General features: G+C 39.5%; 1 protein-coding gene across 1 annotated transcript in view; it reads right to left on the reverse strand.

Annotated features, from left to right (window-relative positions):
* Positions 1 to 3,526: 3,526 nt before the first annotated feature.
* Positions 3,527 to 27,842, reverse strand: part of pth2ra (parathyroid hormone 2 receptor a) — a 48,428-nt gene continuing 24,112 nt past the window's right edge. The window contains exons 8-13 of the mRNA XM_023423094.2: positions 24,411 to 24,471; positions 21,144 to 21,210; positions 16,486 to 16,580; positions 11,531 to 11,669; positions 6,709 to 6,750; positions 3,527 to 5,863 (exon numbers count right to left, since the gene is read on the reverse strand). Coding sequence (XP_023278862.1) covers positions 5,477 to 5,863; positions 6,709 to 6,750; positions 11,531 to 11,669; positions 16,486 to 16,580; positions 21,144 to 21,210; positions 24,411 to 24,471 — 791 coding nt within the window. The 3' untranslated portion in view covers positions 3,527 to 5,476. The remainder of the gene's footprint in view (positions 5,864 to 6,708; positions 6,751 to 11,530; positions 11,670 to 16,485; positions 16,581 to 21,143; positions 21,211 to 24,410; positions 24,472 to 27,842) is intronic.

Here is a 27,842-nt window from a genome sequence, read left to right on the forward strand (position 1 = left end):
TCATCTCTATAACTCACTTATATAACTACTAATTGTCAGATCCTCCATTTATTTACACATTCATGAATTCGGTTTTATCAAAGCTGCAGAGAGAATGTTTTAGAAATGAAAGTACCCCCTTCCTCTGAGTAAAGCTCAGGTGTGTGGGCACAACAGATTAATTCCACACATTTTCACGGTCACAACTGAGGCCCTGTACCTGTTATAGGCTTTTTAACGACTGACCTTTTAGCACGGAAAGCACAGGAGTGATTGTTGACTTTACAATCAACTGAATTCAATTCAGGTGAGCTCACTCTAGGGTCCTGTTATTATGCATGCTGACTCACTGGGCTGCTTACTGGGATTAATTGTTATTATTATTATTATTATTATTAACGAAATGAGTTTAACTGCTAAGACAACTGAAAAAGGTCTATTCCTCACCTGAACCTTGTTAACTGTCATGATCTGAACTCTCCTTTCCTAACCACTTTTCCTTGATCTAAATAGAAAACGCCATGAGGTCAAGGAAAGATGTGAAGGAGAATTCAGATTAGGATAAGACAACTGCAGTGCGGAGAGAATCCAACCTTCCTATCTTATGCTAAAGGAGTCAAAATAGGAAGTATTGAAGCTCCTTTCCTTGTCATTCAGAGAATTCAATCAGACATTATCATGGCTACTGCTCAGATACTTCCTGGCCATTTCATTCAGTTAGGAACCTTTCCAAGCAAAAATGACTTTTCAACCACAGCCCTGGACTTTCCGTTTGAACAATTCCTGTTTTATTACTTTTCCTAAGTGTCCATGGTTTTACTTCCTGCCCTCGTGTGTTTCCAACCTGTGATTACCTGCTTGACCCTAATGTGTTGCACCTGTGTCTCATTACCTCCTCTCCCTAGTCTGTGTTCCCCTCGCTCCTTTGTCAGATAGTCTGTTTGTGTTTCCTGCGTTTGTTCCCCACTGTTTCCCTTTGTGCCTGCAGCCTGTTCTGTCTGTTCCAGCCATTCCCGACCTTTTGACTCATCTGCCTGAAAGCCTGTTTATGTTCATCATTAAATTAAAATCACTGCACCTACTTGCCTTCATGTGTGTCTGCATTTGGGTCCTGAAATCAGTGAACTGTGACGTGTTCGGTTTTCCTGCCTCATCTGAACTCTGTATGTAACCATTAACACAAGTAGGAGGCTCCAGCCACCCCAACAGCACAATTTAGCAGAGTCAGCCCGCAGGTGAAGTTGCATTTGATTTAACTGAATGTGTTTTTAGGCGCCTAAAGGAGCTGTAACTGAAAGATGCCATCAAATCAATTGGCACCCAGGCTGGTGATGTCTATTATGTTTTCTCTTTATTTGATGACTATTGATTGTTAAATGAAATGTATCCTGGCTCTCTGAAAGCTGAAGAAGTTGTCTTCACTTTGATGTTGATTTGATATTTCAGATACTGTAGAGAATTTACACAGAGGGGCTAAACCTGAAGTTGCTGTAGTAACCAAAAATCCAGGATTTCCTTCAACCTTCTTCTACCTAGCCAATTTTGCCTAAAAGGTCAATTTTCATCTCACTTAATTTCAAAGTTCTTCACACATAAATATAATATGTCAAAACTTTATGTATTATTTTAAATTTGTACTGCAACCTTTCAAAAAGGACACAGTGTGCGGCCCAGAAAGAGAAGCTGGGTGATCATTCAAAGCTCATGCTGTTGTGTGTTAAGTGACCCTCACACTGTTTCATTGTGTCCATTAAATTTAGCAGCAGAGAAGGAGGTTGAGTATTTTACGGCAAAGAAACAATTTCATTGACATGTCATGGCAACAGGTTTCTACTGCTTTGTTTTCAAATGTAGCGCACCAGAAAAGCTAACACAATTCCGATATCATGTATTCTACTGGCCATTTGGTCAACACTGCAGTTGGCTGTGAATCTTTTGTGTAAATGCCCAACAGAGATCTGTGTTCGTTTCTGAGTGTGGGTGCCCTGCTTTTCTTCTCCATGGCCGGCTGCAATTAAGCTCTCCTCCAAGATACTCGGCTCTGTGACAAACCGCAAGGGGGGAGGAGTATGTCTTTGAAATGAAGTGGACAACAAAGCGGGGGAGAGGTGGGAGTTATAATCACATACAGCATAACCCGTAGGTAGCAGTCAACCCCGAGCGTGCAAATCTGTTACATCGCACACAACTCTGGACACACACTTAGTTGTGGTTGCAAAATATACAAACAGACTGCCTGTTATAATGCGGCATCTCTAATACTGAGCAGTTCTAATTAGACAAGGACACGAGCGAAAGACAAAAAGCTAAATCTCTCCCCCATACATTCACAAACATGCCCTGTAACACTTCCTCAGGCAGCAACCCATGATGCAGCTTTCAGGAAGTGGCAGTAAAACCCAAGGCGATAGCTACGTGTGACCAAAGTAATTTCAGTCAGCTCTATCAATGGTGCCTTCCAGCAACTCTAAAGCCCCGACACTTAACGGTGCATATAAAATGAGCCATTTGCTGTGTCTCAATTTGAGTACTTCTAGACTTACTATTTTGAGTCCATTCACATTGACAAGTATGGCAACACGCAGTGCACTAAAAGTACAAGGATGGTGCACTCAAAATGATAAGAAAGTTGAATGTAAAACAATGGACACTTCTCATCCTCAACGGCCACCATCTTGGCTATGCAGCAGAAGGGGAGTGACCACATATTTTCAAGCTTGTCAAAACGGTGACTGAAGAAGTAGGACAAATCATTGGTGCCGATGGCGGCTTAATTTCCATGTTGCGTGACACACAGGGCACACACAGGAATGGAAAACGTTCACTTCTACACACTACAATGTGCACGGTGTATTACATGTGAGTGTACTGACTGCAGTATCTGATTTGACATGCAGCAATTGTGGTTTCTCAAGTAGCCAGCCTCCTACTCCCTGATACCTGTGTGCACATTTCAACCACAAGCAGTTTTAAGTTATTAGATACACAGGCAACAAAGCACACAGTAAAAAAAAATAAAAAATAAAAAATGAACACGCCTGCTGGACACAACAGTGTAACAGTCTGGCAAAGCAGCCAAATAACCACATCTACCTCTAGAGGGTCAGAGACACAGCATACATTTCTGGAAATCTGTACAATAAAATTGCCTGTGATGACTGCCTTGTTAGCATTCAAATTATTTTACTATTGTCCAATTCAGTCCGTTCTATCTCAGGGAAATGGTCAAGAAGCTTCAGATATGTGTCACCACTCATGCTCTGCTGGTTTTGGCCGACCGACAGTTGAGAGCTGTGATATCTCTGTTCTTTTCTTTTATCATGCAGGCTGATTATCATTTTTTGGCTTTCAGTTTTTGATAGAAAGTTCCTCATACTTGACCCTGCTGCAGTGACATAGTGTGTCGTAAAAGTTATTTTAGGCAAATTGCAAAAACACTATTTTTCTAGTACATCCTATCAATTCCCAGCTAGAATATAGCTCCACAGATACTTGTTTAAAACATTAAACATTTATTATCAGATAACAGAGAGGAGGGCAGGGAGGATAGAAGGGAAAGAAACAAGTACCACAGGGGAAAAAAATCAACCAAGTGCATTTAGCACATGAACAGACAAGATTGAAAAGAATCCTTTCAAGTCAGTTTTTTAAAGCTTCTTCTGGAGCAGGAGAGGCACATGAACAGATTCTGTTTTTGTGACAAGCACTGCATCTAATTCACTGACAAACATGCATTCACAAAGCAGACATACAGTAAAACTCTTTAGAGCCCATCAAATGTAGCCCTTCACATCAAGCACAATGGTTTGATTGTCAAAAATACAAAAATCATGATTTTTATGCTGTCACATTTCAAAAAAACTATGTGCTACTGACTTTGACCATTTGTCAGTAAATATAAAAATTCTCTGTGCATGTGTGTACATCAATATTTCTTTTGAAAAGTAACCGATGTTTTCGTTTCATTTCAACTTGATTTAAAAGTCCAAAAGTTAGGTGGTTCCATCAGGAGCTGTGAGTACCAGGTTTCTCTTCACAAAATGCATGAATCATCACAACGTGGGCTGACAACCAACAAGCATGCACATTACAGTTGTTCACCAGGACACCGAATTTGTCAAACCAAAAAAAAAATTCTCCTAAATATTCTCCTTTTACATGACAGATACTGTCATCCTCTGGAATTGAGATTAAGCCAATAGGAGGATCAGAAACACCAGTAAATGGATGAAAATGATCCATACACGCCTCATACAGAATGTATTCTGTATGAAGCGTTGGGCTGTGTGGAGAAAATAAAACATTAAAATACATTACTCTTACTCTATGTTCAAATTCAATGAACACATGTTGACAAGGTTCAACAAACTCCAGGAAATGATTTTTTATTCTTCAGCTACCATGCTGCTGGGGTTGCCACTGTTTTCTTAAAACCCCTTCATTACGTGTTTCTGTGTTTTTTCCGACTGTGCCTCACCATCATCCGCAGGTGTGGGGTGTTCGTGTTGAATACGATCGAGGTAATACCAGGAAATATACACGACAGATACTGGAATGCTATGTCTACTATTTTATGTCATTGAAGTCAGACCACCACAGCTACATGCAACCAGACTGAGGACATAGCCTCTGTGATGTTATCCATAGGTTTCTGAACAGCGGTTCTGAGGCTTAGAGTGGGCTGCTCCACTGTTGCCATCTTGGCAGAGCCTGACCCTGCCCAACTCCTGGCTAATTCCAAATTGGGCACAAAGGTGGGGTTTGTGTGGACTTCGGTGCATGCTAGTTTGTGACCAGCATACACTCACCCACCTGTTACTCAAAGTGGCATGCCCTTAATTACGCTTAACTTTAAGCCTTAGTCAAATTTAAACAGGTGAGTTACATAAAAATTCACCCTGAGTATAGACCAAAACCGTTTTCGTACCAGATTGTAAACATGTTTATTTCTGCCGTAAAGTCTGGCATTTTAACATGATAGTCTATGAGAATTGACTCGCTTTTGTAGTCAGCCTCAAGTGGCCATTTGAGGAACTGCAGTTCTTGGCACTTTCTTGTTGGGAGGTTTATGCTTGTTTGCAACAGCATATTTTCCAAGCTGCCGTGTGGCATCCAGAGCATGCTGGACAACAGAGGGCACTATGGTGTTGCTGCATTTATAATTTTTATTTATTCACCAGGACTAGCGTGTTTAGTTAAAGCTTCAGTGTGTAAAATTCAGATTTTGGTTACTCCTAGTGGTGGTATCAAGACAATGTGGCACGACGATAGTGTTGTAAACTGCCATTCAACCTCATAACTTATTCATTAGTTTGTGTTTTAAGCTTGTTTTCTCAAAGCAGTTCAAGACATTTTTCAATTTCATGTACACACAGTCAAACTTTGTGTTTACTCCCTCTCCAGAATTTGAATTACATGAGGCTGTAATGAGTTGGCACAGCGCCACCTGCAAAATTTTCCACTCGTCTCTACAGCCTCTTTTGACGTTAGACAACTGCTACAGCGTTTCCTCCTCATCCTCAGCTGTTGCATTCATATTTAAAACAGGCAGATTTTCCTTCAGCGAGATATCGTCCACCTGCTTGGGGCCACTGTCCTCAGGTTCTTCAGGTATGGATGGGTCTGAGTTACTGATCACGTAACCTGGGAGAGTGGCGTGCATGCTGATCACAGGGGGGCCAGTGCTCCGGTAAGCACGACTTGAAACAAGTGTGGTGGAGCGTGTGGAAGGCCCAGCCCCAGCCAGGTGGGACTGACTGCTGGTGCTGTTGTTGTTGATCCCCACAACCACAGAGCCGTAACGGTAGCGGCCGCAGACCACCGGACCCTCCCACTCGAAGGCCAGGTTCCATCGAGTCCATGTTTTCTTTATCTCTGTCTGGACCTGCGGGGGAGGAAAGGACAAAACTATATTACAAAATTATCAGAGAATGCAGAATAGACATCTCGTCAACTGAATCATATCATATAAATAAAGATGTTGCTCTTCACTAGCATGTTTGTTTTCTGTCTAAGCCACATAATGCTATGGCAGATAATAACAAACACTCTTGTTTGCTGGACACAGCCATGTACTGTTTTCTAATGAAAATTCAACTATAACCACAGTGTATGGCCTCAGTGACTAAAACAATGCATTGAGAGCAGCTTAAAGCTCTGTAGCGCAGGGTGTTAATTCTAAGAGCTGAGACCCTCTCATATTACGCAAGTCATTTGGTTCAGTATTAATAACAAAGTTATGCTTTACGGAGCTCTGATTCAACAGACAATAAAAATCCTCTGTTTAATTTTAACTTGTTTGAACTGCAGTTGGTCTGAAGGGTCTTGGGGGTTGAGTGCTCCACAAGACTCACAAAAAGTGAGAGAAATGGCAGAAATTCTGAGTTGGGATTGTTGGGAACAAAGTGTATGAGACAGAAGAGGGAGACAGAGATGGAGAATTACTAAAGTCATGACAGCACTTTTTTCATTACATTTCATTTGAGATGACAAGAAACATATTAATTGAAAAAAAAAGACAAAGTATGTCACCAATGTCACATTTAACTTCAACAGATAGACCCTTGACTGTGTGAGCCACTGGAGTCATTTTATAGTTGTTATTTGAGTTTAAAACCAATCTAAAGTTGTTGTTTTTTCACCATTCACTTTGCAAAGTTTCTATCTGCTTTAGTTTTGCAGTGTTTGGGCTTCTTCTATGTGATGTAAAGAAAAAAAAAATCCACTTACCTCTCCATTGCAGAAGCAATAGATAATGGACACAAAGAAACCCTGAAAAGAAGAGGTTGACTCATAAGTTGTGAGCTCAGATCACAGTGGAACTCAAGCGAGAAGAAATAAGCAGTGGGTATAGGATAATCCAACCATTTATAAAATGGCTTTCTTATGCGAACACAACACAAACACTTTCAGCAAATGAAGACAATAAGGATGATCCAGGTCAGCAACTATAATCTACTTGCTTCCAATAGTGCTCATGTAGAAAATAAAGAACAAAACCGCTGCTTCTGTTCGGACTCCTGTGTTCTTGCTTCCTGTTACAGGTCAGACGTGTGTCTTTGTGAAAGTGATGGATTATGGGAAGATAAGAAAGTCTGTGCCGAAGTACAGTATGTATGTGTGTGTGTGTGTGTGTGTGTGTTTTGCTGGTGAGAAACAACCAGGCAGTGAAGCTGTGAGAAGTCTAAATCAACATAGTGTAGCTCTGGATAAAATAACAGCTGCCAGAGAAGTTAATCCTCACAGTCATTTAATAAGAAGGTATTTACCAAGCAGAGAAAAACCGCAACACTAATAATAATTTTATCCTTCTTTAAGACCCCAACTTTAAAAAAAAAAAAAAAAAAAAAAAAGTCATTTAAATAACTTGGAGTTCTAATTATGCACATTTCTATGAGAGGACCTGCAGGAGCATGAAAGCTGTCACTGAAATTGCTAAAAACACACACACACACACACACACACACACACACACACACACACACACACATACACACACACACACACAAAAGACTGAAAGTACAAATACCCTGTTGCCAAGGCTGTACCACACATGCAGCTGCCTGAGAGACCGAGAACTGAGGGCTCCCTAAAGTTTCATGCTCACTGTGCCAAGTGGTTTGTACTTATGTAACAGAAGATGGGCGTCGTGCCAGAACATTTCCATTATTGTTTTATAAAATGTATCTGATGTTTTTCTGTGAGGCTTGCTTGCACAAATTTTCCAAGTCGGATTCACCAAACTCTCTTAACTGGACAAACTGGTCATAAATCACTGGCTCCAGCCTGAGTAATAAATGTGCCATTAGAGCAGCACAAATTGCGACAGAGACAAGTATGAAGAGGAAATGATTTGAAGCTCTGAAAGCATTCCTCTAAAGCAAAGCGGTCCATATGTAATATGAAAGGTGGCTTTAACAGTCAAAAAGATATTAGACCAGAGAGTATTATACTATAGTCTACAGAGTAGTAGGTGCATTGTTGGGTCCAACAGATAACCCTGAACTTTCAGATTAATTCAGATTAAGGTGTTACATTTCATTTCAAATTTGTGCAGTATTTGTTCATATATAAGAGAATATTGTAAAAACATTAACATTGGTGCCACAAAAGTACTTAAAACAAGCCACAGAACAATTCTGTTCAGACGATTTCAGCCCCGAAGCCTTTACCTTTCCTGGCGTTTAGTTCCATTCAGACTCTCAGCATCCATCTTTTCTTTTGTTTGTAACTTTTTTTAATAAAACTTGGGTGTACTTTTTTGTAAATATTTCATGGACTAGAACAGAACACCTTTTATTTCAACATAATTTTTTTTTTTCTTAAGGCTCAGTCTTAGCAGATGTGTGCTACTGTGACTCAGTGTGTTCATTATAATCTTTTCATGAAAGTGTATACGCCACTCATCTCTAGGTGCTTTGCAGGTGTTGGGTAAAAGACATCAAATAAACAACCAATGATGAACCTGATGAATAGAGCTCTTTCCCTCTCCTCTTCTTGTCTGGGTTTATTATAGTTTATAAGTTTGTCTGTGCTGAATGGTGAATAAATAAAGCAATACAGTGACATATGTCATTATTTCAATACTGTTTGATGTTATAGAGCCTCAGTTCCATCATGAATGTGGATCTCTGTTCTTTTGACTTACTTTCCTTCATCTGTCTGTTCTCATAAGCACAATCATACGTTTACAGGAGCCTCTGACAGTGCATGTCCTTAGAGACACCATGTAGGGACCACTTCCATTAGACTCCATACGTCCTCCATAACTTGTAAATACTCTTAATTAACCAGCATTTGGATTCTCTGTAAAGGTGGCCATTATTGAAATCAGAGAGGATCTGCAAAGCAATGGAAATCTTTAATGAAATTTCCAGGTGAAATTCTAATTATTCTGACCAATTCAGTTTTTAATTATCAATTTTGAGCTGTAACAGAAGCCAGGGAAACATATTGTTCAGTGAGGTGAAATATACTAAATACAGCAATGTTAGAAATATTAGACAGCAACATATTAAATACTAAAAGCTGTAAAATATTTTTAGAAAGTGTGAATAGACTGTAATAAATACAGTTAAGGTCGCTATAATCCATTATTTTCATAGAGGTGCAAAGCCATTACTGCCTGGCAGGTACCATGTTTTTGAAGCTGCATCTGTGTGGTAATATCGTGGCTGCAGACAGAATGTGCTCATGCTGAGGTGGGTGGAGTGATACAGCTCAGGGTCTTCTTGGCACAAGAGGTGGCGAAGTGTAATTTGTTTTTTACCCGGCATGAAATTGTGCTTTTGTTGCGTCTCTGGCCACCATCACAAATGCAACCACGGTGAGTCTTTTTTTTTTTTGGTTTTTGTTGACAGAGGCACACACGCGCACACACACACACACACACACACACACACACACACACACACACACACACAGCCCTCTCACGACAAAACAATTCACGTGTGTTAAATTTGCCTTTTACACTTTGATATAAATTATTTGAACACAAGTCAAGAATAAAATTGATGTGATTTAAGTGCTTGAGGAATGAGCTAATTCAATCCCTCTTCTTGATTAAATACCTGTAGCTTTCAGATTTCAGTATGAATTATGTGCAGTCTCTAATTGAAGGACATTTTTGTGCACAATTACTTTATGCATAGGTCACACACTTATGTACATTCATCAATACGATGTATATTCCCCCAGACATCTGACAACACAGGTCCATTATTTCTACACACCACATTGGTAAACTGCTCCATGCTTGAGCCTCTGCCTCTTTAAAAACTACTTTACAACAAAACTGCATTTACTCTGGAGAAAGTCAATATGAAACGCTTCTGTGCTCTTTATTGTTTGTCATGTTTTTGTGAGTATGATATATTTATCCAGATGAGGATCCATTATGAATAATGACTCATTTTTGCCAACTGGCGAGAAGATGGCTTTTCTGGCTCATTTTTACTTCACGCTGTCGTTGTGTGACCCACGACTCCTGACCCAGTCTCTTTGACTGGTCCAGATAGACGCTTCCTGCATTTTAAGATGACTGACCATCTTCAAAAAGACTCTACCACATGATTTATAGATGCCTGTGAATAAAAGTAACATTTGATGCCTCTTTGATTTTATACTATAGGGAATTCAATAAATAGAGAGAACAGTTTGAAATGGATTGGCTGATGCAAATTAGTTGTACTGTATATGAATGTCATTTTTAGGAGACAAGCAGCTTTTTTATGATGAAAAGTGTACTGGAGGATAGAGGAGACAACAGTGTAGTGATGCCAACATATGCTTTCTTTTTATGCTGCCTTTGCCCCTTTGAAGTTTCACCTAAGGCTTTTAATCTTTTAACATTAATCCCATCTGACCGCAAAGACATTTCCTGATCTTTTTTTCTCAGTTTCCATATGTTAAATACAGTATGCGTATGTCGGGTTCTAAATATACTTCTTAACCTTCTGAGTTAAGAAGCACTGCTACCTAATATACAATAGGTTGCTTTGGGAGATGAACAAAGGGGCAATCAAAGTGTTCAAACTTCTAAAACTGATCATTACTGGGAAAATAGGGCCTCGTTAAATTACATATTATCTTAAATTATGTCTGTTTGTTAAAACTTTTAAAACTGATCATTACTGGAAAATAGGGCCATGGTAAATTACATATTATCTTAACTAATGGCTGAATTAACATTTACCAAAAATATGAATACAAAACCTGTCTGAAAAATGAAATAAATAAAAATAAGCCAGAAGAAATGCCAACGGTTTTAACAAAAGAGTGCAAGCCAACGCATCTCCTGCCCTGGCACCGTGGGATCACTTATGAATTTTACCTGAAATGAGCATCATTTATAATTTATGTATGAGTATTTGTGGCTGAGCTCCTGTATAATGATCCTATAATGAGATTAGCTCCATCCATTTTAATTTTTCCATGTAAGGGCTCATTTCCACATTCATTCATTACGTTTGAAATTGTTCATTTAAAGCTAAACAGGACAGAGTTCTGACACTGAATCACTCTCATTGTCAAGCTGCTACATTTGAATAATGCAGTCTTGATTTGCAGGTTTTTACAGGTCACAATGAGCCAGCCCACAGTGGGACACACACACACACACACACACACACACCACAGACTGTGATCCATGAACTCTAAATTTGTTGTGTGTTAACAAAACAAAGTTTGGGCGCCTTGGTAGCTCACATGGCCCACATAGGCTTAGTCCTAACCGCAGCGGCCATTGTTTCCAGTCTGACCTCAGACCCTTTACTGCACGTCATCCCCTCTCTCTCTCTTTCTTTCCCTGAATTTCCCCTCTCACTGTACTCTCTGAATAAAAGCAAAAATGCCCGAAAATATAACTTTAAAAAAACAACAAAAAAAAAACTAAACAAAGTTTGTCGGTGTGTGTGGAGTTAGATAGACTTTGAGATATTGACTTGTTGCCGTAATGTAAATGAGATATGTGTATATGTGAGAACCAACTTTGAGCTGGCCATTACGTAAAAAGTTTCTCATATCACATAACTGAAAGGAAGACAGAAAGTACCTGAAACGAGTTGAAAAACAGCTCACAGTACATGCGGACCTCCCAGCTCAGCCCCTCAAAAGTATGAGGCATCCCCACAAAGATGATGTAGTGGATGCCAAACACGAGCACTAGCACAAGGGTAGACTTTGCCAGTTTCCTGTGGACACGGACACACACGCACGCACACACACACACACACACACACACACACATACAAGCAGAGTACAGTTAGAAGTAGTAAAACTGAAATTGTGTCACAAAAATGCAGAAGAACAAATCGTTTTCCAGTTGATGGTGGTAATAGAACATTTATAGATGACAACTGCTGTTTAAACTAAAAAGAAGGAGGAGGAGAAAAGAAGAATAAACAAATGAAGATGAAGAAGAAGATGAAGCAGATGAAGACGCAAAACAAGAAGAAGAAGCAGAAGAAGAAGAAGCAGCATCAGAAGCAGAAGAAGCAGAAGAAGAAAATTTGATCCTGTTGCAACCATATTGGACCTGACAAGAGTCAAGATTGGCCTGTAAACAACACAATAAATCGATTAAAAGCATTTCTCAACTGATTTTTGATATTCAAGGGTTTATGACTGACTATGCAGAGTGCAAAAAAAGTTTTGTCTGCAGTTACTTAATCAATAAAAAATAATCTTGATAGTTAAGGCTACAGTCACTGTTCCATAAAGACGAGTGTGTATCAACATTCAGCTTACATAAACTCAATTACTTATGTGATGGAGAATTCACATAAGTCAATCACAGTCATAAGGAACTGTAAAAACTCAAGCATGCATTTGGCTTATTTCCTTGGTTAATACGGAGACGAGGACACACACCCCTACATAATTAAAACCCAACCTCAGTTGACTGAGAATGTCAATGCAGGACGTGATCAGACTGTGACAGCAAGAATAGGCCGTCGACAATTACATAGCGAAAGATATTATAGTAGGGTTGCAGTGGATAAACCCCTAATTACATACATGAATGCACATTTGAGAGTTCAGTGGTGCAAAAATAACTGGCACTGGATATTGAAAAAAAGTAATGTGGTCAGATGAGTCATTCTGCACCATGTTCTCCACAAGTGGGTGAGTGCATGTGTGGCGTACAGCAAGAGAACAGTACAGGCCTGAATGCTTGACCTCTGCAGTGAGGAGATCAGGTGGCTCTGTTATGTACAGTATGTCAGCAAAATGTCCCCCCATAGCATGGTTTGGGTCCAATTGTCCCTTTAGAGGGAACGGTCACTGCAAATCAGTTAAACTTTATTTTAGGTGATCACCTTTATCCTAAGATGAAACATTTCTATCCTGATAGGAGCGGGCTCTTCCGAGATGACAATGCCTCCAATCATAGGGCACGAGAGGCCAGCGAACGATTTGATGAATATGAAAATGATGTGAATCATATGCTGTGGCCCTCAGTCACCAGATCACATCATCAAAGCACCAAATGAGGGAATATGTTTTGAAAGAAGGGGTTTATTTGTGCATTGTGTTTTACGAGTTACCTAACTTGACATTTGTTTGCCAATAGTTTTGAGACTCCATAAATGTATTTTAATACTGCAGATATTGATATTAACAATGTTGTTTGTTGCCAAGCTCACATTCCTTCCACAGATTGAGCCGAGTCTGGCTTTCACATTTGTTCTTGAGGGAATATTAATTTGAAAAGAACTCACTCCGCTTCCTCAGCACTGTAACTACTAGAGTGCAAGACTGAAGCGCAGTGCAATTTTTATCAGCCCACTATTCAGGCTTAATGTTAATGGAGCAGACATTGTGAATTCAGCAAAGAAAGTTGGGGTCTCTGTTTCCCCTAAGCATGTCACAGCTTTTTTCATATCTTGCTGACTTCAGTCAGAATCCAGTCGGCGAACTTTCACATCTATATCAAGTGACAGATGTTTTTTTCTGTAAGATCGCTTTTTCTTCAGGGACTATTTCCTGGTGGAGACATATCCTGTATCCTGTACAGGATTACAAATCCTAAGTAATCCTGTAAAGCATTATATATGTTGCTTTGTGAGCTTTACTCCACAGCTGTGTGTACTTCTTAAACATGAAATACCTTTCAGCCCTTACAAACAAACTTTTTCAAGCAAAATACCTTAGCATTAGAAACACACAATGGTAAACTTGAGGTATATCTACCAGGCTGATTTACATGCATCTACGTACATCTCCCTCATGTTCAAACACACGCTTCAGTGCCAGTGCCTCACAAGCATCAACCAAGACTTTTTCATTTGAACACCATGTGAACTGGCAGCAGCTCGGGACATGCAACCGACCTAATCGAGGTGAAGATTCCTTATTGGAAAAGCAGCTAGTGTGTTTTCATTTCCCTTTGTCAGCAGAGAGAATTTAAATATCTACACTGCCTTATAATTCAGATGAGGATGTCATCTCTCAATTCAGTGTTTCATGTGACCCATCCTGGGAGGAGAGGGGATATTTCGTAACCTCTATTCAAACTCTGCTGGGGATGTAGAGTCCTGTGTACAGCTCAGGAAAATGGAACAACAACATCTCTAGGCAATGAGAATTCACTGGTAGTAATTCACTGGAGATTACCACCCTCCTCACAGGAGTCATTTGGAAAACAGTAGCAAACCAAATCCAAATGATGAACTTAAAACAACCAGAGAGCAGAGCGCATCCACATCCATTCCACATATTTGCTTCCAGTCACTGAACAGAATTGCAGAAATTCTTCTATACCTTTATATAGTACATGCCTTCTGACCGAGGTGCTCCCCTCCATTGCAACAGTAAGACTATGTGGCAGCTCTAAATTGTCACATGACTCCCTCTCCTCGCATTTAAAAAAAAAAAACAAACAGGGAATCAGCCTTGGTAAAACTGGTCCATCCTTTAGCAATTACATTTTTCTTTTACTTTAGTTTAACATTTAATGCAACTTTGTTTTGGCTCATGTTTATTAAAAAGATTAATAAGTTGGAGGCAGTTAAGTAAACATACAACTAGATATCTTTGTAAATAAAAAGAATGTATGTAAGTGACTCGTGATTCGGGTTGCAGATAGTGATTCTACCTACAAACAAAATCACCCACCCCAACAGTTATTATCACTCTTCCTGCTTCACTGCTTCCTTTACTTTCTCTTCTTTGGTGCCCTAGCTTCACTTAGATTTTTTGATGTATAAAACATGTTGTATTTGGCTTACATTCAACTTCCAACATGGCTTCCACTTTGTTGCACCTGATCACCATCATCTTTTCTGACTAATAGTCTCCTCATCTCCACAAAACTACCTCGCTCGCAGCATTCAAAATGTTACTCTTCTTGGATAATACGCTGTAATCATGTTTTTATCTGATCATCAGCAGGGGAGAATAATAGTGATAATTGCAGATGTGAAAATGCTAAAACACATCATGTTTTGCATATGTATGTGTGTGTGTGTGTGTGTGTGTGTGTGTGTGTGTGTGTGTGTGTCCTTTTTTTTTTTTTTTGTAGCAACACCACAGCAAACATCGAGAAGGCCCAACATCCCACCCCCCTGCGCAGACCGTCCCACTCCTGCCCTCACAATTTTTTACTAAGGCACTACTGAAAGCATACTATCCTCCTGTGTCATTTCCTGGTTTTGGTAAATGAGAGAGAGCGGAAGAAAGACACCAACTAAACAGTTCATTGGTGCCTTGCTGCCATCCTTGTTGAACATACCACCAATGCTGCATTTGCAGGACCTTGGGCATCATCAGTGACCCCCTCCCACCCTCCCCACATGCTGTTTTCCCCCATGCAGTCACACAGTAAAAGGTCCAGGATCATCTGCTTAGACTGCTGGTTAGACTCCTAAACTCATGGCAACCATGATCTGCCTACCCCCTTCTAACTGTTAGCTGTTTGGGACCTTTTCCAGTATAAAAAACACTGACCTTGTTGGAACCACTAGTCCTCATGAGGATCGAAGCCCAGTCTTGATGAGGCAAAACCTTACTTCTGAGGTCTTTAAATTTAGGATTAGGTATGAAAGAAAGTCAATGCAATAGCTGTGTGTGTGTGTGCGTGCGCGCGCGTGTGTGTGTGTGTGTGTGTTTGTGTGTGTGTGTGTGTGTGTTTTTGCTCATTTGCATGAAATATGCATGTGTGCTATTCTAATTTGACAAAGGGATTCGGATACAAATAGTAAATGTAACACATGAAGCACACCTCATAAACGACTACGTTCACAAAAAGGCGGGTAAATATGAAGATGCTCATTCTAAGCTGAAAGGCTGGTGACATTTTGCATTTGTGAGTTTCACAACAATCCAATTAAGAAATGAAAAACCAACAATGAATTGATTAGAGCTAATGTTTGTATCAAAACACGGATTTAACTTATTCCTTTGGAAAGGGCTCTGTTGTTGTCCAAAATCTATTAAAAACACATCAGTGAGCCACACCGTTGCCCTGGGTGACATGTTCCTTCATTGTGATAAACAATTTATTGCAAGTCAGTCTCACTGTGCTGCGACAACACTCGTTATCTGACTAATTCCACTTTTGCAAATAGTCCTCAATACATGTAGCACTTACTTCTGTGTGAGGGGATGTTTCCTGGACTCTATATTCACCAGCTATTTGAGGAAATGAATGAGCCTTTTTTAAAAGTTGAACTACTGTATTTTCGACAAGTTCAAGTTCAACACTTCATGTCTCGGCAGAAAGTAGTGGGTTTGATGCCGAGAGCCACAGACAGGAGCTGGGGAGTCAAACAGTATTGACAAATGGCCTCAGCATTGTTGATTTTGGTTTGGCAATTAAACTGCGGTTCACAAATGTTACATCTGAATCAAGCTGAACCGTAGGATATCATATTCAGAGGCACCTGTCAGCCTAAACATGCAGTGAATGCCGGTCGATGGCAATGGCTGTATATGTGTGATCAGCACACGATTTACAACAAACTCCATCTCCGGACATACAACGAGTGGCTGGTGTCAGTTCAGTACCTGTACTGTTTTCTGGTGTCGTATCTCCCTGCATTTGTCTCTCGAATTTTGGTGGCCAGCACTCGCACAATGTTCACAAACAAGACAAAGTTGAGCTGAAATAGAAGAAAAGAGATGGAAAATTCTTTATTTGTGCAATAAATGTAAGATACCTCACTTCCTGTTGCCGTAACTGACAATTTAAAGAAAAAGAAATAGGAAAATCATTTTAAATGATGTGTGAACCAACAAACTGATCAAAATATGAACTGTGTTTCCAATTAAAGAGCAACAATTATACAGAATTGTAAACCAGATTGACATATTAATGACTACTAACTATACTAACAGTGTATCTAACTTTCTAAGACATCTTTTGTATCACAAGGCGGGATAAAGTGAGTATTGAGTGGCTGCAGACAACAGTAAAAAAAGAAAAGAACAGCTTGCACACATGCCTTTTTTTGCCAAGTTCTGGGATTTCTTCTCAAAGACTTTAATGAGACTTGGGCTGAGTAATTTGAAAGATGCAAATTACGTCTTATTTTTTTCGTAGCTAAAGACTTGCACACTAAATCTACATCATACTTTCAATTCTATGTGCCACTTGGATGAGACTGAATGAGAATATAGTGACATATACAGCTCCAGAATACACATGCAACCTGCCAAGACCAACAGCACCATGTATGCAGATATAAGCCAGGACCTGAAAGAGTGTTTCGATTTCAAATACTTCACGTAAATCTTCCTCTTTGTATATATTTGACGCGAGTGTCAGTGAATTCTGTTCATGTGTAATCTCCTCCTCATCTTACTCTCGTTATTAATATAAATAATTAAGACAAAAATAAAAATGTATTATTCTGACCTGCTTGAAAGGAAATGCATCACTTTAATGAGACAGCGCCATCTGGAAAACCTCACCCTGAAAACCCTGAAAATATGTCAATTTGTTTGAGGAGATGAAAGAGTAGCTATGTATTGTGATATTTACAGAAATATTGTTCATCAAGGACAGTGATGACTATTAATGTCATCATTCCAGTGGCATAATCACATCTTTCTTAATAAAATCGAATCACAAACTTGACACTTGACACACCAAAGGTTATTAGATGCCTCCTCTAATTATCTATTAATATATCACTATGTGACAGGCGGTTGGCAAGCAATTTGTGGTGATGCCTGTGTGTGTAAATGTTTGTACATTTACTGAGAGCAGTAGCAAACTGAAGAGGAGATATAAAAATCACATAAATTGTACATTAAAATTCTTCAATAAGACTCAATTTCTTATCTTGAAGAGCTTAAAATGCACGCACAGACACACACACACACACACACACACACACACACACACACACACACACACATCTCAACTTGAATTTTTCCTCCATGTGTATTTGAAAGCTGCCAAAAGTACAGAAACAAGAATCTACTGTTGGTGCTATAACATCAACTATTGATGCATAACCAACATTTATATTAATGTAACGCACCCGTCCAGCCACCCCTGTGTGGATGTGAAAGTGCTGTGTTGAAGAGACAATTAAAAACAGCAGGATTTACCTGATGGCCTATGAATTAAATAACAAAACTCAATGATTCTGTGCACTGTAATAAGAAATGCATCATTAATAAAAATCTGCACAGCAAATTTCGGTGAGAAAATGTAGCACCAAATACCAAAGTACCAGTTGCTCCATCTGCTGCCTTCCCTCCTCAGTCCTTTAATTGTTTTCAGGCCACTCAGGATGCGCTCAAAACAAGAAGATTTCAGTAATTATGGAGATTTAGAAAATTGATTTCAGTTTTTGTGATCCTCACAGCAAGACACTGCATGAACTCCTTCTGTGCTTTTATAGCAGGCTCCAACACTAAAAGATGGAGAGAGAGGGTGATAGCCTTGTTGTTAATCCTTACTGATTTTCATGATTTGCATTGATGACAAATGCTATTGCTCCAAGCCAAAACGCTCATTTGAATTTGAATTAGAGGAATGCAGACAGTGACAACAGCATGTTCTACATATTCATCACTAAACACTTGCTGATATACAGCTAAATCTGTACACTTAAGAGTATCACGTTTGAAAGTCACATAGATCTTTAGTAGAACGAAAACAATGTTCTCATATAAAGAATCATATCGGCATAATGTCTCCCAGTATCAGACAAGGAAAGTCAGACTCAGCCTTGATTTGTCCACCCTGCTCCTCTCAGTGTGTTTGTTAGTGTATCTTTCTTTGGATTAATTAAGCTCAGAATTTGTTCACAAACACACACACATACAACACACCTACATATCTTTTTAGCTGGTTACTACATGAAGACCTATGTTTGTTTGTCTCAATGGAGGAAATACTTCAGGGATGCTGTTTGCAATTGCCCATTTTGTTGCAGATAGTACTACGGGCAGAGGCATCTTTGAAGCTGTGTTTACACAGTTTTCTATTACTTATAAATTCCCAGCAGAGAACAGCACTGAAAGCAACCGATAAATTCAAATCCTGCACTTTGCGACCTGTGTATAAAATACTGCTTGTCACAGCTAAAAGTAATGCAACAGTCTTGCACAAAATCCTCCTTCGTGAAGGTTATAATATTCAGTTTTATTCAAATTGTTTCAGAGGTGTTGATTCAACTGTATGATCAGTTTGGATGATGTAGTGTGTGGTGCTGTTGAGCTCTATTACATTATACAGAGAGGTGTTTCTGTTATTAAGCCTAACTTTATTGGTATCAGTGGAGTGGCCAAAATTATAGAAACACCTGGACACCACGGCTAGTGTGCATGGACTTTATATAGCAGTTGTTTTACTGATGGTGTATCTATTTCAAATATTGGTTATCGACCTAATTGATTTATAATAATTAAAAGTTTATCGGTCAATCCTTAATTATTAGCAGCTAAGTTATTTTTGTAAAAAATAGACTACAGGTCTGATATTCTGGCAGCCCTCCACCCATTTCGTTTTGTCTTTTTTTGTCTGCTTGTTTTCTTTTTTAGTTCTGTTTTGCATCCCGTTTTTGTGTGATTATGTGATTCTCCTGGCGGACGGGGGCAGAGTTCTACATATGAATCTCCTCTCTGTTTGTGAATTGTACTGTGTGCGTTGTCTATTGTGTTTATTGTGGGTGTGTTTGTACTAAGAAAATCATTTAAAAACAACTGTAAAAACAGTAGCTACATATTGAGAATGAACTTTCTTTAGTAACCTTAAATAATCAACAGGTTGGCTAGTTAACCTGTAGTCACCCCCTCTTCAATACTGATATTAAATGCAATAGTGATGGTCAGAATATTGTGCTGAACTGTTGAATTGTGTTTTCTATGTCTTCTTTTTCCTGAACTCTTTTCTCAGGTAAGATCTCAGTGTAACATCATTACATTGTGTGAGAAAGGCTTACTGCAGCTTCTTTAGGGCAGCTGTGCCTCAGGGGGTAGATTGAATCCCTGGACAAGCTACTGTTCTCCAAATTGCCCCTGATGGCTACCATCAGTGTATGAGTGTGTATGGGAGTGACGTATGAAAATGTCATGTATTGTAAGGTGCTCTAAAACTAGAAAAACGCTATATAAGTGCAATCCGTTTACAATTATGTATAATTTTATCCACAGCAAGAAAACATTCCAAGCAAGTAGTCAGAGTCAGAAGAGACAGCAGCTACTGGAGAAAGGCAATTTATTTTTTTCAACTACACTGCCATGTTAGCTGAGTGTAAGCTGAGAGAGGAAACTGGCAAGTTGAGACCCATAGAGTCAGAATAGCCACATTTATGGTTGACACTTCAGTCATCATGGTCAGGTACAACTGAGTAAAAGACAATGACTTCATATTTTAGTTTTGAAGATGTTTCACACCGCGTCCATCAGGCTTTATCAGTTGGGGTCAGATGAAACATAAAGTCTCTCGTCTACAATGAATTCAGTAAAAATAACAAAAAAAAACTGGCAGTTTCTGAAAGCTGAGGCACAGTAGGTCTAGGAAACCGCTTGTAATCATACAACCACTATGCAACAATCTGTTGCACATTAGTACAAATCACTGTAAGGCATGAAAGCTGACTGCCTAGTAACACAAAGGACAATCAGCTACTTACATCAACTTCACTCGATTAATAAGTAATTTTATAAATGATGACCACTGTCATCTCAGAAGGCATCTTAAGCTCCTTTTCCGTCACTAAGCTTTCACCTGCTTTGACAAAATGCCATGTTGTTAATTCATAATGATTTAAAAATGTTATAATGTGTTCCTGCTGTGACAATTAATAATAAGTACTACTCAAAATAATCAGAATGGCAGGCAGGCTTTTTATGAAGTCAAAATAATGCTTGATGTTGGCGAGCTTAATGTGGTGTCAGCAAATATATGAGAAGTCATACAGGGAGCTGTTTGGTCCTCAATATGACACAGCCATATTCATTTTGATACACTTCAACTCCTGCTTGGAATATGTGATTTTGAGTGAGGAAGGGAAGTTTATACAAAGAGCGGATACTCTAACTCAGACACACATATATAAAAATCCCCCAGTTTCGGGATGACTGGCCGTGTTCAAAAGTAGTTCATTCTTACTTCTTACAGTCATCAGTAAGACCCGCAAATATCTATGCAACTTCTTAAACTGTGCTCGCATTTCAAGATAGCAAATTCACATTGACACTCTTACCCCAATGGCTGTCAGGATGGGAACTTGGTAGATCCACTTAATGTTACCAGCACTCAACTCCCAACATCTGCAGTTGACACAGAGAGGAGAGGACAGGATGATGTTAGAGAAGTAGGAAAAGGAAGGAGCAAAGCAAAAAAGAAGATGGCTCCTATTATCCAAAAGACATCTGGAGGTGCAGTGAAAGATGAGACAGACTGAGAAGTAAATTGGCACCGAATAAACAATTAAGTTCAGCGTGAAGGGAAAAAAAGGAGGTTAGGTGTTATATTTTGGTTAGAATATAATCAGGGAAAAGGATCACAGAGAGGACACAAGAAAAGCAGGGACAGAACAAGAACTGGAAAACAGATGTAAACAGAGCCAGAACGAGGGGAACTTAAAGATGGACAAAAAAAGCAGCATTTACATAATTCTGAAATCTAAATGGCAAATGCAAAAGGGAGGAAGTAAAAAAACAAAATAAAAGAACACATCTAATATCCTGTGTTTTGGAGCTTAATATCTGTTTTCAGTTGTCTTTTTCCTCTTTCCTCTGATTTTAAATTTGCAGGTTTTTACATTTTATGTTCAAATGACCCATTTTATGTTTTGATCATTTTTCATCTTAAATTTCCATTCTCAATTTAACCTTAGTGTTTTGATTTTTTATTTCAGGTGTTCAATGTCACTTTCTCTTTCCAAACTGGTGAAATTATGTCACAACATGGATGTAATTTCTAACACTCGTGGGACCATTTATTTTTGTGTCCTGCTAAAGCCCCTTTACATCATCCAGGTTTGAATTGTTTTTATAACTGAAAACTTCAAAGGACACCTTGCACCATAACAAACATTGTAAATGTTTAGCAGACTTCAAGCCTGCCAGAGTGTGCATGTATGCATGTTACTTGTATATGATCTTCAAAAACACATCCCTGTAATATCAGGGTAATAGCATGAATGGGGCCTGAATGGGGGTAATGGGCGTCTAAGAACATTACACATAGAAACTTCCTGAATTTTGGTTGTTAGTATTCCCTAAATATACAGGTGAGTGCAAATTGACCTCTGCCGTACTGCCAGGAAAACAACAGCACTCAATTTTCTCCTATGCAGGGTGTTTTTTACAGAGCAAATACAATAATTCCTCTAAGCCCTGTGGTGGTTTATCTGAATACAAACAAAGCTACAGAAATGCACGTAAGCATCAAATAAATACTACGGTTTAGAATATATAATATGCCCACAAGCAGACAAAAGGTCTCACCAATGGGCAAGTTATAACTTGGGGTAATCAGCTTCATAGGAAGCTTTGGTCCAGTTTTATACATCAATTGTGGAAAGTGGGCTACCTGTATTAGAGTGGCGTAATCTGAATACTAGAGAAAATGCAATAACTGGCTTCTTCTCTCTTTATTTGATTTATAAAGTTCAGCTTCAGTACAAGACTGTGAATATTGTGAGGGGTGATTCATTCAGAACATTCATGTTTTAAATCTGAGTGGCTTAAAGGAAGAACATTGAGCTGATTCTTTAATATATCCATATAACTTCTTCCGGACATAGTGCACAAAGCTTAAGACATGGGTGAAGAAAACCTTCATTTTGATGGTCACTAGAAAATAAATAAATAAATGTATATTTTAACTACTGTGACAGATTACTGCTCAACACTGACCCAGAATGGCTTCAGAAAAATATGCACTGTGACTACCCAATGATACAACTCAACAATTGGCAGGTTGAACCCTGCTTTTTCTTTTGGTGTTTGCAGAGTTGCAAGCCTGAAACATGCAATTTTATCATTACATATAAAATTAGTTAAAGATTAACTTGATTATAAAAATTAACAGTCAAAATATTTAACACATAATATAGTTATAGAGTTTGCCATTTTATGCCAGATAGAGGTTAAGACCATAACATCTTTCAAATATATTTGTTTTCAATTTTCACAAGAAAATAATAGTTTTGTTGAATTATTTAAATTAAGAGGAAATTGAATTTTAGATAAGTAATTTCATTTTGCAAGAACTTCATATTACAGTCTGGCTTAGCTCATGGCTCACAAAGAAAATTGTGAGCATATTACTTTATAACCTGAGAAAGAAGAGAAAATATGATGCACTGAAGAGTCTTGAGTAGTTGTTGTGGCTGTGTAAGGACGAGACAACATCATCTGCATACAAGAAGTGAGCCTTGTTAGCTATGGTGATACCATGTATGTTTTTGTCATCTCTTAGAACAATAGCAGGGGGTTCAAGGGCCACAACAGACAGCAGAGGGGAAGAGAGCATCACTGTCTGATCCTGTTATATATACATATATACTGTATATTCCGTATATATCCTTTAGCCTCCTGGGAAAAGCTTATGCCGGTGTGCTGGACAGGAGGCTCCAGCCAACTGTTGAACCTCGGATTCAGGAGGAGCAATGTGGATTCCTTCCTGGCAGTCAACCAACTCTTTACCCTGGCAATAATACTCCAGGGGTCATAGGAGGCCTACGACAGGGTCCCTCAGGGGATCTCATTGGGGGCTATGGAGTTCTGGGGGCCATTGCTATGAGCCATACATTGCTGTATATTCTTTATCTTATCTTCAACTTGTCAGTGTTTTGTAGGTTTATTTTATGTGTAATGAGTGTATTGCAGGCAATTTCCACTACATAATTGGAGGTCCCATTGAGTTTTTCTAGCCTGCACGCAGTTTCCAAGGAAGCCTGATCAAGGACTGAGGAAACATAATTCCCGGGGGGATTTGCCTAAAGGGAGTAAAAATCTATTTCTCTTGCATAAAAAGGGAGGGGCAATAACACCTTGCCTATGCATTTCTCAAATAAGACAAAAAGCTCCTCTTTTCAGTTTCAGTAGTGTTGCCAATGTGGAGAGTCACTACAATACGCTTTGATCAGTTTTTGAAAAGGACTACACCCAATAATAAATGTTATCAGCAGTTACTGAGTGGCATCAGGAAATATCATTACATCAGAATATATGAAAATTAACACTTAACTCTGCAGTCAACACCGATTTTCTTGAAAATTATATTTTTGGCCATAAATTGACTAGAAACATTATTCGGAATTGCATTGCAAGCCAAATGCATGTGTACTTGTATTTCACTGTTCATCCAAATGTCAGCACAATTAAGCACTAATTATATGTTTTGTGTCTCTTTTCATGTTTAGCCTGTCCTTTAGAATTGTTGATCTTTTTCAAATCTTGGTGTCTATTTGATGTGAAAGAGGACCTGCAAATAAGCATAGTGTGACTTGCTCTCTCACCTTGCATCTGCTAGCATTGCCCTCACAACCGCCCACACTGCCACGAAAACAGCTGGAACACCTGAAATTACACAAAACAAACAATGAGCCGTGCTGTCCCAGTGACGTCATATAGTTGTTTGTTTACCATAATTCATGGTCAAGGTCACATTTCACAGTTCCATTTCATTTCCTACACATCACTTCTCGTCAACATATGAGCTAATAGCTGCAGCCTTTAAGGTCAAATGGCCCACTTTCATAGGCAGTGTCTATCAACAAACCAGACCCTATCATTAACCGCTTTGGGGGCTTTATGAAAATTATTGAAATGAGGAGAGGGGAAAAATTTACATTTCACTTTTTAAACATCAAAGCCCTCCCCAGAGCTATTACTGCTTTTTAACTGGATATAAGAATAAAGCTCACAGACGCATGTGTCATGGGTTTGGGATTCCTGGACCCAAAGGAAGAAACTAAACCAATGCTGGTGCCGTTTATGGATTTATTAAAGAAAACACTGGAACAGGTGATGCATTAGCCAGGGCCGCTAACTCAGGAACAGACGAGACGTTGACTGGGACCCCCGATGCTGGAACAGATGATGCATCAGCCAGGGCAGTCAACTCAGGAACAGACAGGATGTGGACCAGGAAGGCCGACTCAGAAGCAGGACAAGTCAAGACGTCGACCAAGTCTCCTGATGCAGGAACAAGCGAGAGATCAGCCAGGGCGGTGAACCCAGGAACAGATGAGTTCACCAGGACTCCTGACACTGGACCTGGGGACGCATCAGTTTGGGTGGTTGACTCAGAAACAGGTAAGGCGACGACCAGGATGCTGGGTAGCAGATAGTTTGGATAGCTGGACAGCTGAGGCTCATGGTCACTCGGCAGCTTGTGGCTAAGGCACAGGCTTGTAGTTAAAAACCTGGGCCTGAGGCTCAGGGTGGTTGGAAGGATCCCAGGGCTGAGTTTTGGGCTAGCTGGACCATATGAGTCTCTGAAGTGTTTCCCTGTTGTGACAGGAGCCATGATGTCCTCGTCTTCTGCTGTGGACTCCACGGAAACCCAGGAAAACAGCTCAGGGTTCTCAGGGCTTCAGGGTTCAGAATCAGACAGGGATTTGCCAGACTTGGGCATCTGAGCTGTGGGCTCGGTGTTAGGGATTGATGCATGGCAGGCTGACAGAAGACTAGCAGGCCAGGGTGCAGGCTGAGAGATAGCATGCTGGTAACTAGCATACTGGAGGCTACACATCTGGAGTGGAGGTTGGAGACTAACAGGCTTGAATGCTAGCAGGACCGGTGCTAGCTGACTGGGATGCAGACTGGAGTGTAACCTTCTGGTTGTTTGCATGCTGGAGGCTAGCCACCTGGTGAGTAGGATGGAAGATAGCTGACCTGATGCCAGGTGACTGGAAAACTAGATCAACGCTGGGAAGCTAAGGTAGATGTGCAGGGCTAGAAAACAACCTCCATCTGGTGCAAGCCACATCCTTAAGGAAGTAATGTCTGGTCCCCCAACAAGGCGTTTCATACAGAGGAGAAAATTGGTATTTTGCCCTGACAGAGTTACTCCGTTTGGTGCAAACTTTGATCCTTATGACTCTGTAGACCATTTACATGCAAAAAAAAACTATATAACACACTAATAGTAGTAAAGGAAAACTCAGAAAAGCATAATAGGTCCCCTTTAAATACACAAGGGAGGCAAGGGTAATTGAACACAGGTGACACATCAGGGCGGGACAGACAATCACAAAGGAGGGACAACTAGACAAAGACAGGAAGTGAAACATCCGACAGACTTACAAGGTAATAATTTCAAAATAAAACAGGAAATAATAAATATAAAGTCTATACCAAGAGTCCTTTCAGGGGCAGAAAGCATGATTGCTATCTTCTGTATATTTGCTGCTGCATGGTCTCAATTATTTCTGTGCAGTTACATACAAGCATCACATGCAGCATATGACATGTATTTAAACGTGCACATGCATTGGTTTCTATGTAATTCTACACACTACCAGCATTTTGACACACATAATTGGACATTCAGACATCATGATAAACCTCTGTCTCATTCACCAGCACTGACCTGTGTCAGCTCTATAGAGAAGTAGCACTTTCATCTCTTCATTCCCCAGAACAGCACATCCCAGCCACTTTTGATTATTTCCTGTCTGCAGAGAGCTTCTATGTGTTCCATCGGTGTAAATGACACAGCACTACATGACATAGGCAGTGTGTGTTGCACTTTACTGTAAACAAACAAACCTGTTCTACCAAAATGTAGACAATTCAGTATTCACACTTATTCGAATAAAGACAAGAAACACAACTTCCTAAAGAAACTGTGTGGGAATTTTTTGATTCAACTGTCACTCTACTTTTGTTCTATAATTTGTTCATTTATAAAAAAAAATAATAATGCCGGATAATTATTATAAATTATCACTTTATCATTACTAAATGTTACTTACTATATTGAGACTTGTTTATCTCAGGTCCTGCAACAATCTACTATACACTCTAAGGGAAGGGGCTATTTGTAAGTTTTCTCTGCTGTCAAACATGGTTTCTTGCCGGGAGCACGTAGTTATGAATGTCACTAGTCAAGCGCTTAAGCCATCATTGTGACAAGACAAGAGGCTATAATACGTCCTCTGAGCTGCGCTACATCTTAAGGGCAGATTGGAGGCTACAGTGAGTCGCTATCAGAAAGTGACGAGACAGACACATGAAGTTGAACTGGTTGAACTTGCAACTCACAATCTTTCTTCTAGACTGTCAACAGCTGTTAATAATAACGTTGGCTATGTAACAAGACTGACAAATAGATCCTTAGAGCCAGGATGTTATAATACGCCCCCTGAGCAGCGCTACTTCGGGGCAGACGGTACGTTACAGTGACCCAATAACAGAAAGTGACGAAACAGTCCAATCGGGTCAGGGCTAGCTGGTTAGCATGCTAACTTCAATACAAATAAAGAAGTGATAGAAATAGAAGCAACACAAAAGGGTTACCTTCCACCTCTGGAGACAATTCTAGGTGATTAAAGGAGTAAAGTTTGATACTGAACTTTCATGTTTTCTTCTAAACTGGTAAGTAACCAGCTATTAATGCTAATATTAGCTATGTAGCAATAGAAAAATGTATAAATAGCTCCTTTAAAGAGTCACAGCATTAACTTCCGGTAATCTTAGGAATAAACATTTATATGATGTTATCAATAAAATTGCAACAACAAAGATTAAAAGAGTCTCTAGGCAAATGGTACTGTGGAGAAATCCTTCAGCCAAAGCGATGGCTCTGAGCGATGTGGCCCACAGCTGTAATCTCTGAAATCATACAAGGAATAAAAACTGTATTTTATCAAAGCCTGCTGAATACCATTTTAAGCAGAAGTGATTGAATAAGATAGTGATTATGGTTGTGCAATGTTACTTCT

The sequence above is a fragment of the Seriola lalandi genome, unplaced genomic scaffold (genome assembly GCF_002814215.2).
Source record: "Seriola lalandi dorsalis isolate HSWRI2012SDOR001 ecotype SW California unplaced genomic scaffold, Sedor1 jcf7180002054689, whole genome shotgun sequence".
Lineage (NCBI taxonomy): Eukaryota > Metazoa > Chordata > Actinopteri > Carangiformes > Carangidae > Seriola > Seriola lalandi.